Source organism: Hyaena hyaena, unplaced genomic scaffold (genome assembly GCF_003009895.1).
Source record: "Hyaena hyaena isolate Hyena2069 unplaced genomic scaffold, ASM300989v1 scaffold_1535, whole genome shotgun sequence".
In the NCBI taxonomy this organism is placed as follows: Eukaryota; Metazoa; Chordata; class Mammalia; order Carnivora; family Hyaenidae; genus Hyaena; species Hyaena hyaena.
The window spans coordinates 257,594-274,490 of record NW_024082159.1 but is presented as its reverse complement, the minus strand read 5'-3'; the positions used below and the strand labels follow the sequence as shown (position 1 = coordinate 274,490).

The 16,897-nt window shown below is 35.8% G+C and overlaps 1 protein-coding gene across 1 annotated transcript; it reads left to right on the top strand.

The window, feature by feature from the left end:
- Positions 1-14,218: 14,218 nt before the first annotated feature.
- Positions 14,219-15,157, top strand: LOC120225860 (olfactory receptor 5M8-like). The gene has a single exon (XM_039224043.1). It carries the CDS (start codon positions 14,222-14,224, stop codon positions 15,155-15,157), a length of 936 nt encoding a protein of 311 aa, XP_039079974.1. The 5' UTR covers positions 14,219-14,221.
- Positions 15,158-16,897: the final 1,740 nt, after the last annotated feature.

The following is a 16,897-nucleotide window of genomic DNA, read 5'->3' as shown; positions in this document are numbered from 1 at the left end:
TAGTAGTGGTCATGGTGAAATATTTAAGATCTACTCTCTTAGCATTTTCAAGTATACAGTACACTATTGTTAACTATAGTCACCATGTTGTACATTAGATTCCCCTAAGGTATTCATCTTGTAACTGATGGCATGTAGCCTTTGACCAACATTTCCCCTTTTCTCACGTCCCTCACCCCTGACAACCAGCATTGCACTCTGTTTATATGAGTCTGACTTTTTTAGATTCCACATAAAAGTTAGGTCATGAGATTTTTCTCTCTCTCTCCCTCTGCCCCTGGCTCCTGCTCTCTAAATACATACATACATATAAAAAGATGTTAGATCATACATTCTTATTCTCTGACTTATTTCACTTAGCATAATGCCCTCATCCAATGTTACAAATGGCAATTTCCACTTTTTAAATAATGGAATAATATTTCGTTGTATATAAGTACCACATCATATTTATCCATTCATCTGCAAATGGACATTAACATTGTTTCCATGTCTTAAGGCTTGTGAGCTTTGCTGTAATGAACATGAAGGTGCATCAAGATTATGATTTCATTTCCACTGGCTATATCCTCAGAAGGGGGCTGATTGGATCATATGATCGTTCTATTTTTCATTTTTTTGAAGAAGCTCCATACTGTTTCTATATTGTTTGTACAGATTTATGTTCCCATCAGCGATGCACATGGGTTCCTTTTTCTCCACATCCTCTCCAGCACTTGTTATCTCTTGTCTTTTTGATAATAGCCATCTAATAGCTGTGAGGTTGTATCTCTCTGTGGTTTTCATTTGCATTTCCATGATGTTTAGCAATATGCAGCTTTTCATTACCTGTTGGTCATTTGTATGTCTTCTTTGGAAAAATTTCTGTTCAGGTCATTTGCTGACTTCTAAAGAGGCTTGTTTGTTTTTATATTGAGCTGTGTTGTTCTTTATGTGTTTTGGATATTAGCCTCTTTATTGTTCGCAAATATTTTTTCTCAGTCCATAGATTGTCTTCTTATTTTTGTTGATAGTTTATTTTGCTGTGCAGAAGCTTTAAGTTTGATGTCTAATTTTTCTTTTGTTGCTTGTTCTTTTGATTTCAGGTACAAAAAGTCATTTCTAAGACCAATGTCAAGGAACTTGTTTCCTATGGTAGTTTTTATACTTAAGTCCTTAATTTATTTCAAGTTAATTTGTGTGTGTGGTATAAAATGTATAATTGTTTTGGATGTGGTTATCCAGTCTTCCCAACACCACTCACTGAAGAGACTATCTTTTCCACATTGAGTATTTTTTAAAAAGTTTTCTTTAATGTTTATTTACTTTAGAGAGAGAGAGAGAGAGAGAGAGAGACCATGAGCAGGGAAGGGACAGGGAAAGAGAGACACAGAGCTCCAGGCTCTGAACTGTCAGCACAGAGCCCAATGCGGAACTTGAACCCGTGAACCATGAGATCATGACCTGAACTGAAGTCAGATGCTTAACCAACTAAGCCACCCAGAGGCCCCCACACTGAGTATTTTTTACTCCTTTGTCAAATATTAATTAACCATATATGAATGGGTTTATTTCTTAGCTCTCAATTCTATTTCATTGGTCTATATGTCTGTGTTGTATGCCAATACTATCTTGTTTTTACTACTATAATTTTGTAAAATAATTTGAAATCAAGAAATGGGATGCTTCCAACTTTATCTTTTCTCACGATTGCTTTGACTATTTGAGGTCCTTTATTTTTTTTATTTTATTTTTTTTGTTCCATATGAATTTTAGAATCACTTACCTTGTTACTGTGAAAAATGTCATTGGACATTTTATTGGAATTGCATTAAATCTACAGATGGTTTTGGGTAATATGAACATTTTAACAATTTTAACTCTTTTTCAATGCATAAGCACTGGTTATATTTTTGTTTATATCTTCTTCAGTTTCTTTCATCAAAACCTTTTTGTTTTCAGATTTAAGTTACCACTTAAATTTATTTATTTACTTTAAGAGAGAGAGAGAGAAAATGAGATGCAAATGTAGGAGAGGCAGACAGAGAGGGAGAGAGACAATTCCAAGCATGTTCCACACTGTTAGCAAGGAGTCTTATGTGGGACTCAAACTCAGGAACTATGAGATCATGACATGAGCTGAAACCAAGAACCAGTAGCTCAATGTACTGAGCTACTCAGGCACCCTAGTGTACGTATCTTTTAATGCTTTGATTAAATTTATTCCTAAGTATTTTACTGATATTCTTGCTATTTTAAATTGGATTTTTCTTTATTTCTTCCCCAAATAATTCATTATTAGTATATAAAAATGCAACTTATTCTGTGCTTGTTGATTTAGCATTCTGCATAAACTTCCTAACTCATTTATTAGCTCTAAGAGTTGTTCGGTAGTGTCTTTAAGGTTTTCTATGTATAAGAGCTATCAGAGACAATTTTACTTATTTCTTTCAGACATTGGATACTTTTTTCCTCCTAATTGTTATTGCTTGGATGTCCAGTATTGTGTTGACTAAGAGTAGTGACTGTGAACACCTATGTCTTGTTTCTGACTATAAAGGAAGGGTTTCAACTTTTGACCACTAAGTATGATGTTAGCTGTGGGCTTGTCATATATAGCTTTTATTATATTGATGTATGCTCTTTTTATACCCAATTTGTTGAGAGTTTTCATGATAAGACATTGAATTTTGTCAAATGTTTTTCTGCATCTATTAAGATGATCATATAATTTTAATCTTTTATTCTATTAACGGATACATGTATTTCTTCACAAAGAACTGATCTCTGTGGAGACAGTGAACTATAGTACGTAATGGGTACAAATGTGTCCATTTTAAGTACAATTCAATGTGTTTGACAAATATGTATATCCATATGACAGCCACCACTATTGACATATAGAGCATTTCATCACTTCCAAAGCTCCCTTTTTATCCCTTTTATGACAATTATTTCCCTGCATGCCCAGCCTTTGCTAATCACAGATGTACTTTTCTTACTATATTTCATATAAATGGAATAAAACCATATATAGTCCTTCGTGGTACATTTTTTGACTTAGCAAAAATGTTTTGGAGAATCATCCAGTTGATGTATGGATCCCTAATTTGATATATTTTCTACTGAATAGCATTACATTTTAAAAATTTACCACTATTTATCCACCTATATGTTATTTGATTTGGGTTGTTTCATTAAGTGTCAGACTCTTAAGTATCAGGCTTAATGAAACTGTAATATCAAGGGCAAAAGAAAATTCTTCTACAAACCTGATACAAACTCACGTGGAACAAACGTGATTACAACAATTAAAAATCATGGCTTCTTCCCTGAAATATGCCTTTTTCTTTCTTCCTCACTTGATCTAGCCACCATGGATATAAAGTCATCACCTATATGTTATCTTGCTAGACTTTTTTGTAAGTAGAGAGAATCATTTTCTCTATTATGTTGCTATTCTATATTGTAACTGGCATTTGTGTACATTTCACAGTATATTCAATCATAAGGCCAAAAATTAAATAAGGTTGTGAAGTTGGGATATGGGTTAGAAATTAATAAGTTTAGAGGTCTTCCAGAAGCCACAGAGCATTTGCCCTTTAATGGATGAAACTGCTACTTAGCTCTTGTCATTTGCTTCCATACTAGAATGCAAGGCACGTGAATTCAGATTATCCTGATTTTCAAAAGAATTTCATGATATTGCAATCAGTGCAAAATTTGTCAATTTGAAAACACAATGTCAACTAAAAGATGTTTGTGGGTAAAATCCTGCTCTATTTGTTTTTTGAACAAATTCATTCAATATGTATTTATGGAGCACTTAGCATGTTCTAGTCACTGTGTGGAGTGTTGTGTATATAGTGAACTGAAATTTCAGGTTTTTTTTTTCTCTTGGAAGGGAGGACAAATCTTAAGAAAACAAATATTACATTTACAACGAGCATTTTAATGAATGTCATAAAAGATCTGAACAAGGTCACATAAACGAGAACAGTTAATGTGATGAGCAGGTTTAATATAAGTAGAGGAACATCAAAAATTTTCATTGAGGCTGATATCTAAAAGATGGGTAGGCAATTACCTGAGGAAGTTTGGGAGAAATAGTATCTAACGCAATGACAAAGCTTATGACAAGTTTCTGAGTTTGAAACAAAAGGTCTTCACAAGACTGACAGAGAATATAGAACTTTGATTTCAATACATCACTTTCAGTATGTGCCATAACCAAGCCTTCACAATTAGACTAAGAACTATTTAGCATGTGGGCCATATCATTTTATCTTTGTATGTCTTGGATGAGCACATAATTGGACACTTGGTAAGTGGGAAGAAAAGGTAGACATATTTTTTTCACATTTGGCCTCTTTGTTTTCATCTGTGGGCCTGTCAATAACATTGTCGAATGATATACTCACCAAGTTTTTCATAAAATATTGTTTTTCGACACCTGGACTTAACATCTTCTTTTTAAAATTTTTTATTTTTAATTCCAGTATAATAAACATACAGTGTTATATTAGTTTCAGGTGTACAGTACAGTGATTCAACAATTCCATACATTATTCAGTGCTCATTATGATAAGTGTACTCTTAACCCCCTTCACCTATTTCCTCCATCCCCCAGCCTTGGTTCTGGTAACCATTAGTGTGTTCTCTATAGTTAAGATGGTTTTTTTCTGTTTCTCTCTTTGTTTGTTTGTTTCTTAAATTCTATATATGAACGAAGTCATATGGTATTTGTCTTTCTCTGACTGACTTATTTCACATAAAACTGCAATAATTTATAAACAAATATGCATCAAGAAGAAATATAAAACAATAATAAAATACTACTTTTCTCTTACCACATTAACAAAGATTAAAAAGTGTTAGCCAGCATGAGAGAAAATAAACCCTTGGTACATGGCTAAGGAGGGGCGTGTAAATTGTGAAGAAATTTGTCAATATCATCAAAATTAATATGCACATCAACTCTGACCCAGAAGTTTCCCATACATGTATATACACAAACATGCACAAATGCATTTAAAATAATGTGTTTTCCAGTATTGTTTTTTGAAACTTAAAAGACCAGGGGTGGCCTGGCTGGCTCAGTCATTGGTATATGATACTCTTCATCTTGGGGTTGTGGTTCAAGCCCCATCTTTGGAGTAAAGCTTTCTTAAAACGATTAAATTAGGTGCTCCTGGATGGCTCAGTTGGTTAAATGTCTGACTTCAGCTCAGGTCATGATCTCGCAGCTTGTGGGTTCAGGTCCCACTTTGAGCTGTGCTGACAGCTCAGAGCCTGGAGCCTGCTTCAGATTCTGTGCCTCCCTCTCTTTCTGCCCTTCCTTGTTCTCACTCTGTCCCTGTTTCTCTCTCAAAAATAAATAAACTTAAAAATTTAAATTAAATTAAAAAGACCAGAAATAAACTGAATGTTCAATGATAGTAGGCCAATTAACTGAATACTATCTAGACATAGAGATGAATGGTATGCTGAAATAAAATACTGTTAAAAAAAATCCAAGGGATGTGTGTAATGTACTAAAATATGTATTAAATTTTTATAGCAGCAACATGTAACATCATTGTTAATATATGTCCACATCATGTACCTATGATACGAAATAGATAAATATGCTATTTTTTTTTAAGAAGTAAATTTTTTTTTAATGTTTTATTTATTTCTAGGAGAGAGAGAGACAGCGTGAGCAGGGGAGGGTCAGAGAGAGAGGGAGTGACAGACTCTGAAACAGGCTCCAGGCTCTGAGCTGGCAGTCAGCACAGAGCCCGACGCGGGGCTCGAACCCACGAACTGCGAGATCATGACCTAAGCGAAAGTCGGACGCTTAACCGACTAAGCCACCCAGGTGCCCCCTCAAATATGCTATTCCTGACAAAAATGTATAAATACCATCTCTTCGTGGGAAACCTCAGATGAACTCAGATTGAATGGCATTCTCTAAAATAACTGACTAGTTCTCATTAAATATCAAGTAATGAAAGACAAGACTGAGGAAATGTCCCAGATTAGAGAACAGTAAGGAGACACAACCTCTAAAAGCATTATGAGACCCAGGATTGTATCTTACAACAAACAAAAGACACTGAGGGAAGAAGATCTCTGAAGTTTAAATATATCATTTAGTTATTATTATTGACCTGCTGTTAATTTTTTGGCTGTGATAATTGTACCATTTTTGCACAAGATCCCAGCAGGAGAGAAAACTAGTAAAAGATATATGCATGAACATTCTGCTCTATTTTTGCAACTTTTCAGTAAATCTAAAATCATTTAAAATGAAAAACTGTAAAAAGGCATTGCATCCATTATGTATGTTTTTATATACATAGAATATTTCTGGAGGCATAATTAATGATTGACAATTATGGCCTCTGGAAAGCAGACAGACCCGAGGGTTCTGGGGGAAGAAATGGTTATCTCCTTCTCATTGTTTATCTTTCTTCCATTCCTCATTTTTTACCATGTGCATATAACCTGTTTTCAATAAAATTTAGTTAATCAAAAGTAAAAAATAACAACAACAACGATTCAGTATATCAATGTTACTTAAATTTTCTTAAATTAAAAAAAAAAACAGCTTTGAGGATATTTTAGGTTTGGTCATCAATTGTAATGTCTTGGTGAAAAACATCACATGAAAACGTATGAACTATTTTTCCATGTGTGTGTGTATGCGTGTGTGTGTGAATGTGTGAAAAGGCAAAGATTAAAAGGTTATATAAAAGAGCCTTACAAGCAATATTGCTTAAAATTTTTTTAAATGTGAACAAGCCTCTAATATTCTTTTTCTTTTCTTTACTTTTCTTCTTCTTTCTTTTATGAGAGAGAGGGAGAGAGCACATGACTGGGGTAGGGACAGGAAGCGTCAGAGAAAGAAAGTGAGAGAGAGAGAGAGAGAGAGAGAGGGAGAATCTAAAACAGGCTCCATGCTGACCATGGAGCTTAAAGCAGAGCTCGACCTCATGACTCTGATATCACGAATTAAGCTGAAACCAAGAGTCAGATACTCAACCAACTGATGCCCCAGGCACCCCAAACCTCTGATATGCTTTATAACATCTTAAATAAAACCAAAAAGCAATTCTATAAGATGTGACTAAGATATGATGTGGCAATATAACAAACTCTACCTATTTGATCTGAAGCTACTGTATTTTAAGCAATCTCGAATCCTAGTTCTCTTGCTATGGGCATGAAATTAGAGAGAGGCAAGCATAAGAATTCATGTCCCAGTGAGGATCTGATCATATGGCACTTAAGGCTCTTACTTTTGTATTATTATCCTAATGTAAATTTTTTAAATTTAATCTTAGATAGTTAGCATACAGTGCAATGACAGGGTTTTGACTTGGATTCAGGATCACAATTTAGTGATTCATCACTTACATACAATAACCAGTGTTCATCATAACAAGTGCCCTTTCTAGTACCCATCACCCATCTAGCCTATCTCCCACGCAACTCCCTCTGTCAAATCATAGTTTATTTTCAATCATTAAGAGTCTCTTGTGGTTTCTTTCCTTCTCTTCTCTCCGTCTTTCCATATGTTCATCTGTTTTGTTTCTTCAATTCCATATATGTGTGAAATTATATGGTATTTGTCTTTATCTGACTAGCTTATTATGCTTAGCATAATACACTCTAGCTCCATCAATGTCATTGCACACGGCAAGATTTTATCGTTTTTCATGTCTGAGTAATATCTTCTTTATCAGTTCATCAGTTGATGGACATTTGGGCTCTCTCCATAGTTTGGCTATTGTTGAAAATGAGCTATAAACATCTGGGTGTATGTGTTCCTTCAAATAATTAATTTGTATTCTTGGGGTAAATACTTGTTAGTACAATTGCTGGATCATAGAGTAAATGAGAAAAGATGAGTCTGAATACTAAGCTGGATTAGACGAGGAGAGTTGGGAAGTTTTGCTAACATACTTAGATTTAATTTGGCATAGCAGAGGATCCACGAACACTTCTTAACCTGAGTGGTGATATGAAGGGACTATGACTTTCAGTCATGATTCAGCATGTAGGGTTGAGAGACAAGAATAATCTTGTTTTAATCAAAGTAGACAAAGACTGAGTGACTGGCCATTATCATTATTAATCCAGCAAATGAGAATCTTCTTTCCAAACCATTTTTACTCCAGTCCAAAAATTCTAGTTCTTCCTTCCAGCCTGTTATTAATGTTAGGAGAAAAATTTAAATTGATCACTAACCTACCTGTTCCTATGTTCTTGCTATTTTTCTAACACCTCATTTCTACACAAATTTAGTGTTGTACTTCCCAATTCCCTGCTATTAAGATCCCAAAGCACATGGTGGTAAACCTCCCCTTGTCCCCCAAATTGCTGAGCAAATTTGAGTTCCACTAAGCTCTCAGAAAACAAAAATATTGTTTATCCTAAATATCTAATAAAGGAAGTCATTTGTATTTTATTTTCTCAATTTTATTGACATTAAGATATTTAAAATTCAGAATATTTGAATTGACAGTGACTTAGAATATGCTGTAGTATATCCACATGCATTTTATTTTATTTTATTTTATTACTTTATTTTATGTTTAACGTTTATTTATTTTTTAAGGACAGAGAGAAGGGTTGTGGAGTGTGAGCAGGGGAGGGGCAAAGAGAGAGAGGGACATAGAATCTTAAACAGTCTCCAAGCTCTGAGCTGTCAGTGCAGAACCTGATGAGAGGCTTGAACCAACAAACCAGGAGATCATGACCTGAGCCATAGCTGATGCTTAACCAACTGAGCCATCCAGGTGCCTCTACTCATACGCATTTGAAAGATGAAGTCAGAAGAGGGTAACTCACCTAGCCCTAAAGGACTAGCCTGTGTAAAGAGAATTAATTCCCCCGTGAAACGAAGCCTATGTTACTAGGTACTCTCTCTTGCTAAATGTGGTAATACATTTATTAGAAAATGCTTCCATGAATCTAGAAAAATAGGACTTTTTGAGGCATTCTTGTAGATGTGTAATTTGTTTGTGAAGTGAGATGATGTTTAACCCACTTCCTGGGATGAGATGAAGTAACTGTGAGGAAACCATGAACGTTAGTGGCTAAAGACAGTAGATTTGTAGTCAGATCTGCTTTCTTATCTCACCCAGGTCACTGAATAGGCCTTTCATTTTGAGAAAAGTGATTATCTTTTCTAAGGCTCAGTTCCTTCAGCTGTAAAACTGGTTCAATAATATTAACCTGAGGGGCACCTGGGTGGCTCAGTCGGTTGAGTGTCTGACTTCAGGCTCATTTCATCTCACAGTTCATGAGTTCAAGCCCTGTGTGGGGCTCTGTGCTGACCACTTAGAGCCTGGAGCCTGCTTCAGATTCTGTGTCTCCCTCTCTCTCTGCCCCTCCCCTGCTTGCACTCTGTCTGTTTCTCTCTCTCAAAAATAAATAAACATTAAAAAAATTTAAAATTATTTTTATTTTTAATTTTTTAATTTTTTTTTTTTTAAATCTTACATGAAAAAAGGAGTTCAGTATGGCAAACCTAATAAAAGTTAAGTTTTTTTTTAATCAAATATATTATAAACACTTAACCACTTAGAAATTCAACAGCTATACAAAGTACACAATGACCTAGAAATTAAGGAGTTGGAAACACTGTCAATCATGTGGATTATGTAGGAGTCTCCAATTGCTTTCATTTCCTTTTGGCCTTTTCTAAAACTAAACATTGTAAAATAAATCAAGTAAAGGACTAAAATACCCCCTTTTAAAAAAGTTCTTAACGTTTTTAACGTTTATTTATTTTTGAGAGACAGCATAAGCAGGGGAGGGGCAGAGTGAGAGGGAGACATAGATTCTGAAGCAGTTCCAGGCTCTGAACTGTCAGCACAGAGGCCAACATGGGGATCATCCCATGACCCATGAGTTCATGAGTCAACCCTTAACTGACTGAGCTACCCAGGCACCCCTAAAAACCCCTTTTTTCAAATGAATGTCTGATCACTACAATAATACCATATGGTAGATTATGCTCTGTCACACTGGTGGACAAGTGATATTGAAACTCTTTAGAATGCAGCCCTCTCTGGGGAGTGATGGAGGCAATGAGGGGGAATGGGCCCAGCAAGGTTTGGCAAATGTTCAGTAAGACCATTCCCGAGAGAGATGAAGAAGAAGACACAGAAGAGAAGCTTAAGCCATCCCTAATTCCCATGTCCTTGAGCTGTCTCCTGGAAATTTTTAATTGGCAGAATTGATTTCTTCATGTTGATTTGTTTTAATACCATAGGGAAAAATAATCACCCTTTTAAACAGGAGCAACAATTTCTTTCATGCATTTTTGAAGGCACATTGGTTTTCCTACTTCTGTATAGGTAAGGCTGTCTATTTTGCATGTTAGGAATGGGTCATGGTGTTTCTGTGTATACTCGGAATCCAATTTCTTATTTGGTAGGAATCGATGTGCAGTTGGAATGGGTAAATGGTTACCTAGACAAAAACCAGATCCACTCCTATAACAAATTCCAATGCTCATAATTTGGGTATTTTTATTCTTCTAAATATTAAACAAAGGGAAGGTAGATGTTAAGAATTTCTTTTGATAGTCTATATTTCTCACACATAGTCAGATATTTACATACATTGTATGTTTTAAAATCTTCAGAACAAAATCATGCAGCAACATTTTAAATGTGAGAAAACTGAGGCTGATATAGGTCAAGACGTCTGTAATCACCGAGCTGGTAGGCAGCACACTTGCAATTTTTCAAATCGAATTTGCCCAGTTGCCAAACCTGTGAGATGAATGCCTGTATTAAGGATACTGGAAACATTTGAGCACAAAATAATTTTTAAAGTTTTGCAAAGCATACAGATAGTTTAGTACATTATTTTTAAGAAAGACGTAAGGGAAGAAAAGGGCATTAACACATAGAAGGCGCAACATGAGGTTTCAGTGCTCTCATCTCTAGTAGGAGATGAGAAAAATATCTTGTCACACTCCATACATATCTTAAATAACCATTTTTGGAAGGATGATGGTTCCTATCATACAGAAAGGTTTTTAGTTTTTCAAAACATCTTAATGTGTTCACTAGGCAACTGTTGTTCTAGGGCTGAGCTAGAGGACAGGAGCCAGCAAAAGGTGAACTGCTCAGGATTATATGGAGTTCTTGAGGTCATTCCAGAATATAAGCGTTAGAGCCGAGAAATTTTAATGAGGAAGAAAAAACAAAAGCAAAAACAAAAAATGAAAGAACAGAGGTATGTTATGAGGCTAGGGATTAAGTGCTGTAAATCTCTGGAAAAATCCTCTGTGGTTACACGAGGAGAATTTAAGGAATAAATATGACTAATGGTTAGATTTCATTTTTAAACCAGTTTTGTTTTAAGTACCTTTCACCTGCATTACCTAGAGTTGCAGTGTGTGTGTGTGTGTGTGTGTGTGTTGCGCGCACGAGCACGAGCACATGTGAGAAGATAGAATGGATGGGAAAAAAAAAAGTCTCCGGCATATTTACAAGGTCTCAAGAGGCTAACACTGTGATTATTTAAATACTGTCATCCCAATTTTTAAGTCATATCATTGTCTTTGTGCTTAACCTCTGAGGGGTTAATTAAATTCTATTAATTATCACCTGATAGTTTTATCTTATGTAGATAAAACTTTCTTTTTTTCAAGAGGAAACTTGTTGATTGAGTGGGAAATAAATCCACAATTACATATATCTTTGCCTGAGGATCTATATTTCTCTTCTGTTATAGCTTAGTAATAGCTGTTTTTTAGGATGAAGGGAGAATTTTTTAAATGAATTTGGATCAAACTAGTAATGATTGATATTCCATCTCATAAGGGGTTTGTGTTTGTCACAGATTTTAAAAAATGTTTTTTAGTGTTTCTTTAATTTTGAAAGAAAGAGGGTGAGCGTGTGCGCGCATGTGTAAGAGAGGGGCAGAGAGAGAGGGAGACACAGAGTCAGAAGCAGGCTCCAGGCTCTGAGCTGCCAGCACAGAGCCTGAATGGGGCTCAGATCCATGAACTGTGAGATCATGACCTGGGCTGAAGTTGGTGACTTAACTGACTGAGCCACCCAGGTGCCCCATGTGTTTGTCACAGATTTTAACTGTTTGGTCCACCAAGAATATTGATTCTAGACTGCCTGTATTTTGAAAACCTGTAAGAAAGAAGCAATGGCCAATGCAAGTCTGAAGCCCAGGATGAGTTCTACAGAGACCTATAGTAACCCTGGAAGTTTATATTAGTTATGAATCGTTTATGAAGAAATTATTTCATTTCTTGCAAGAGCAAAACAAAATAATGGTTGAATTAGAAATTTAATTCTCTTTCATATAAAACTCTGAGCTGGTATGTCAGTTAAGCTCTGCCATGATTTTAGTCGTTGTGACCTTCTCTGTCATCTCATCCGTATGATCCAGGGTAGCTCAGCACTATGGCCTCCCAGCTGCCATTGTGAGGCAGAAAGGAGGAAGGAAAGGGCAAGCCTATGGTAGAAAGGGATGGATAAAAATTGCATACTTCTCTTTCATCACATTCTCTTGCCTAGAACCTACTATTAGGTGGTATAAAATGTAGACTGAGAATTAACAAAGGAAAAGGAAGTTTTGCCAGTTTTTTTGTTTGTTTTCGTTTTATTTTATTTTTTTTATTTTTTTAGCATTGTTGCATAAATACAAACCATAGCTCCTAGGAGCAAGCACTAAAATGGCTATGGGGGAGGTACTGCTTCTATCCAGTCTGTTTCAAATCTGTCTGTGGCTCTAGGCTATCATTTTTCTAATATAGTTTATTGTCGAGTTGGTTTCCATATAACACCCAATGCTCATCCCAACATGTGCCCTCCTCCATGCTTGTCACCTATTTCCCCCTTTCCCCCATTCCCCATCAACCCTAAGTTTGTTCACAATATTTAAGACTCTCTTATGGTTTTCCCCCCTCCCTCTCTTCAACTATTTTATTCCCCTTCCCCATTCCCCATGGTCTTCTGTTAAGTTTCTCCTGAACCACACATGAGTAAAAACATATGGCATCTGTCTTTCTCTGCCTGACTAATTTCACTTAGCATAACACCCTCGAGTTCCATTCACGTTGGTACAAATGGCCAGATTTCATTCTTTCTCATTGCCATGTAGTATTCCATTGTATAGATAAACCACATTTTCTTGATCCATTCATCAGTTGATGGACATATAGGCTCTTTCCATAATTTGGCTATTATTGAAAGTGCTGCTATGAACATTGGGGTACACATGCCCTTATGCATCAGCATCCCTGCATCCCTTGCGTAAATACCTAGCAGTGCTATTCTTAGGTCATAGGGGAGTTCTATTGTTAATGTTTTGAGGAACCTCCACACTGTTTCCAGTTTAGCCTATCATTTTGCTCTTCTGTCTGTTTTCTCCGATGTAGACAAACATAATGGAACAAGTCATTCTCTGGTCTAATTCAGATCTGATGCACTGAAGACGTAGCTTCTCCAAACATATTGAATTCACTGGAAAAACATTAAAAGACTTTTTGAAAGTTTTTCTGTGTATTATATTATGCACATACATGGTAAAACATTTTACAATCAATCAACTTTTGAAAGCTTTCTCTTTTCTTCCATTTTCCCCCAAACTAGCATCCAGTCATTCTAAAATAGAAGTATTGAGTTCTTAAATCTTACAAAGACTGAATGAAGAAGCATATTTGAATTTATCCCCTAGTTCCCTTTTACAAAGAAGCTAAGGAATAATGTGGCAGGGTCAGGAAGAAATAATTGTTACCAGAAAAGAACTTACAGTACAAAGTTCTCAACCAGTAATTATATTATTGGGTAAATTCATTTAGGTAAGTGGTAGATATTTGTTTATTGGCACTGACAAGCAAATCTGGGATGAAAAAAGTGATGTAAGGTTAAGTAAAATATTGAAAATAAACAAAGTAGAATGCAGGTGAGTAAGAAATGTCTTGATATAAACCAAAATGGTAAATGGACAAAGAGAAATAAGAGGAATATTTATCAAAGAAAAAGACTTGAGCCCACTAGTGACTGTGGCCCCAAGGTATAAGTGTGTTTTCTAACACTTTATTGGATACTTTTCCGTTAAACCACTATTTCCAGTGTCTCTTGAGACAAAAAGTCATAGAAAGAAAAAGAAAAAAACCTGTAAAAAACTCAAAATGATGATCTAAGAAAATATTATATTTTACCTTAAAAAAAATGTACCGATCTAAAGTTCTCATGTCCCCTTGAAGGAAATTATGAGAAGAAATTTCACCGCAGTGAATGATTTCATTCTCCTTGGATTGACCAGTCGCCTGGAATTGCAGATTCTCCTCTTTGTGCTGTTTCTGGCTATTTACTTGGTCACAGTCGCAGGGAATCTTGGCATGATTGTAGTCATCCAGGTCCATGCCCGGCTGCACAAACCCATGTACTTTTTCTTGAGCCACTTATCCTTTGTGGATCTGTGCTTCTCTTCCAATGTGACCCCAAAGATGCTGGAGAGTCTCTTGTCAGAGAAGAAAACCATTTCTTATCCTGCGTGTCTAGTGCAGTGTTACTTTTTCATTGCCTTGGTCAGCGTGGAGATCTACATCCTGGCTGTGATGGCCTTTGATCGGTACATGGCCATCTGCAACCCTCTGCTTTATGGCAGCAAGATGTCTAAGAGTGTGTGCACATCCCTCATCATGGGCCCTTATGTGTACGGAGCACTCACCGGCCTCATGGAAACCATGCGGACTTACAACCTAGCCTTCTGTGGCCCCAATGAAATTAACCACTTCTACTGTGCTGACCCACCACTCATTAAGCTGGCTTGTTCTGACACTTACAACAAAGAGCTGTCCATGTTCGTTGTGGCTGGATGTAACCTTTCCTTTTCTCTCCTCATCATCCTGATTTCCTACCTTTATATTTTTCCTGCTATCCTGAGGATTCGTTCCACAGAAGGCAGGCACAAAGCTTTCTCTACGTGTGGCTCCCATCTGACAGCTGTCACCATCTTCTATGCAACTCTTTTCTTCATGTATCTCAGGCCCCCTTCAGAAGAGTCTGTGGAAGAGGGGAAAATGGTTGCTGTATTTTACACAACGATAATTCCCATGTTGAACCCCATGATTTATAGCCTTAGGAATAAAGATGTGAAAGAAGCATTAACCAAAGAGTTGATCAGGAAGAAAAGATTTTCTTAAAAGCTAGAACTATTCTTTTGGGTTGCAATCTTTTTCTAAACCATTTTTTCTGAAGTTACAGGAAGTAATTGATGATGAAATGAGAAATATGGTACAGAAAAGGGGAATATTGCATTTTTAAAAGTTTTAATAATTAAAAAAATCCAAACAAAAAAGTAAAATTTTCATTGCAGAAATTTGTGTGTTTGTGCTTGCCATTCATTTTGTTTAGTAGTTACATAAGTTTTTTCAGCTTTTGTGCACATGATAGCATTACATGTTTTCTGGTTTGGGCTTGAGTAGAAAAGTGTGACTATTCTGGACAATGAGTTTTATTAGAATTTATTAGATTTCATGTGTGTCACTTCTCAGTTGAGCATTTAATTGTGAGAAAACTCTTCAGTGTTTGTTATTTTGTTTTGTTTTGTACTTGCTCTGGTGACCAGCAGTATTTAAAATTTAAGATTTAAGCATGGGTTCTTGAGAGAGGAAACATGGAACGTGCCCTCCACCAACTCACAATGGAAATATAGAATGGATGCGAAGTGCCCTTTGTTTTACAGGCTATTACATTTGGTTGAATTGTTTATTATCATGTCAACAAGAACCTCTTTTGACTGATACAATATTAAGTATACAAATTTCAAACATGTGAATGTATAGAATAGAAATTAGGTCCCACAACTCTAACGAAATCTTATCTGAGATTTTATTTATCTAGGATTTTAGATTTTTACATAAGGGCATGCTTGTAATTAAGTTTACTTATTGTAATTATTATTTAAAATCACTAATGTAAAGCATATATGCTGTTTTAAAAGTCAAATAATATTATAGGGTTATATAAATTCTTGTCTTACTTCTACCCCTGCCTGTCTCCCCATAGATAGCACCTTCTTATTATTTTTTTTGGTAATTAAGTCGTTTGAAATTGTATGCTTATATGTCTATTTTTATTGATTTTTTGAACACGCACACAATTCATTGACATCTCTATACTAAAGAGAAAGTATTACAATTCTTCCACCCAATCCTACACTCCTAATAGTTCTTTCTCCTCATCTTTATAATAGGGTCACATTTTAATTTTTCTTAAATTGATATCATTATTGTTAAAATAACAACAAATATTTTATTAGTAAAGCCAGAATAATAAGATGAGTAACAGTCTGAACATTACTAACACTAATTACCAGCACTATGTTAATATTATGAATACAATTCTCAGTATATGCTGGGTTTTTTTTTGTTTTTGTTTTTGTTTTTGTTTTTTTTGTATTTACATTTCCCCAAACTTCCAAGAACTATAAAGCAACTCTTAGACAAATAGATAGCTGACGTATAATTTACACATGTTCTCCCTGGAAGCTTTCTGTCCCCTTATTGGATTCTGTACTGGTGTCTCTCTACACATGTTGCAGAGCTGTTATCTGGAGACTGTAGTTGCTACTCTTGGTTTGAAATGTTTCATTAATTCAACCTATGCTGATTACTGGACCATATGCTACAAACTAGAGATTCAGCAATACACAAGGCAGAAAAAGTCCTTTATTATGTTTTTGAGGAAGGGTATTTTTTTAAAACTTTTTTAATGTTTTATTTATTTCTGAGAGAGAGAGAGAGAGCGTGAGCAGGGTAGGGGAAGGGAGAGAGGGAGACACAGAATCCGAAACAGGCTCCAGGCTCCGAGCTGTCAGCACAGAGCCCGATGCGGGGCTGGAACCCACGAGCCGTGAGATCATGACCTGAGCCGAAGTCGGA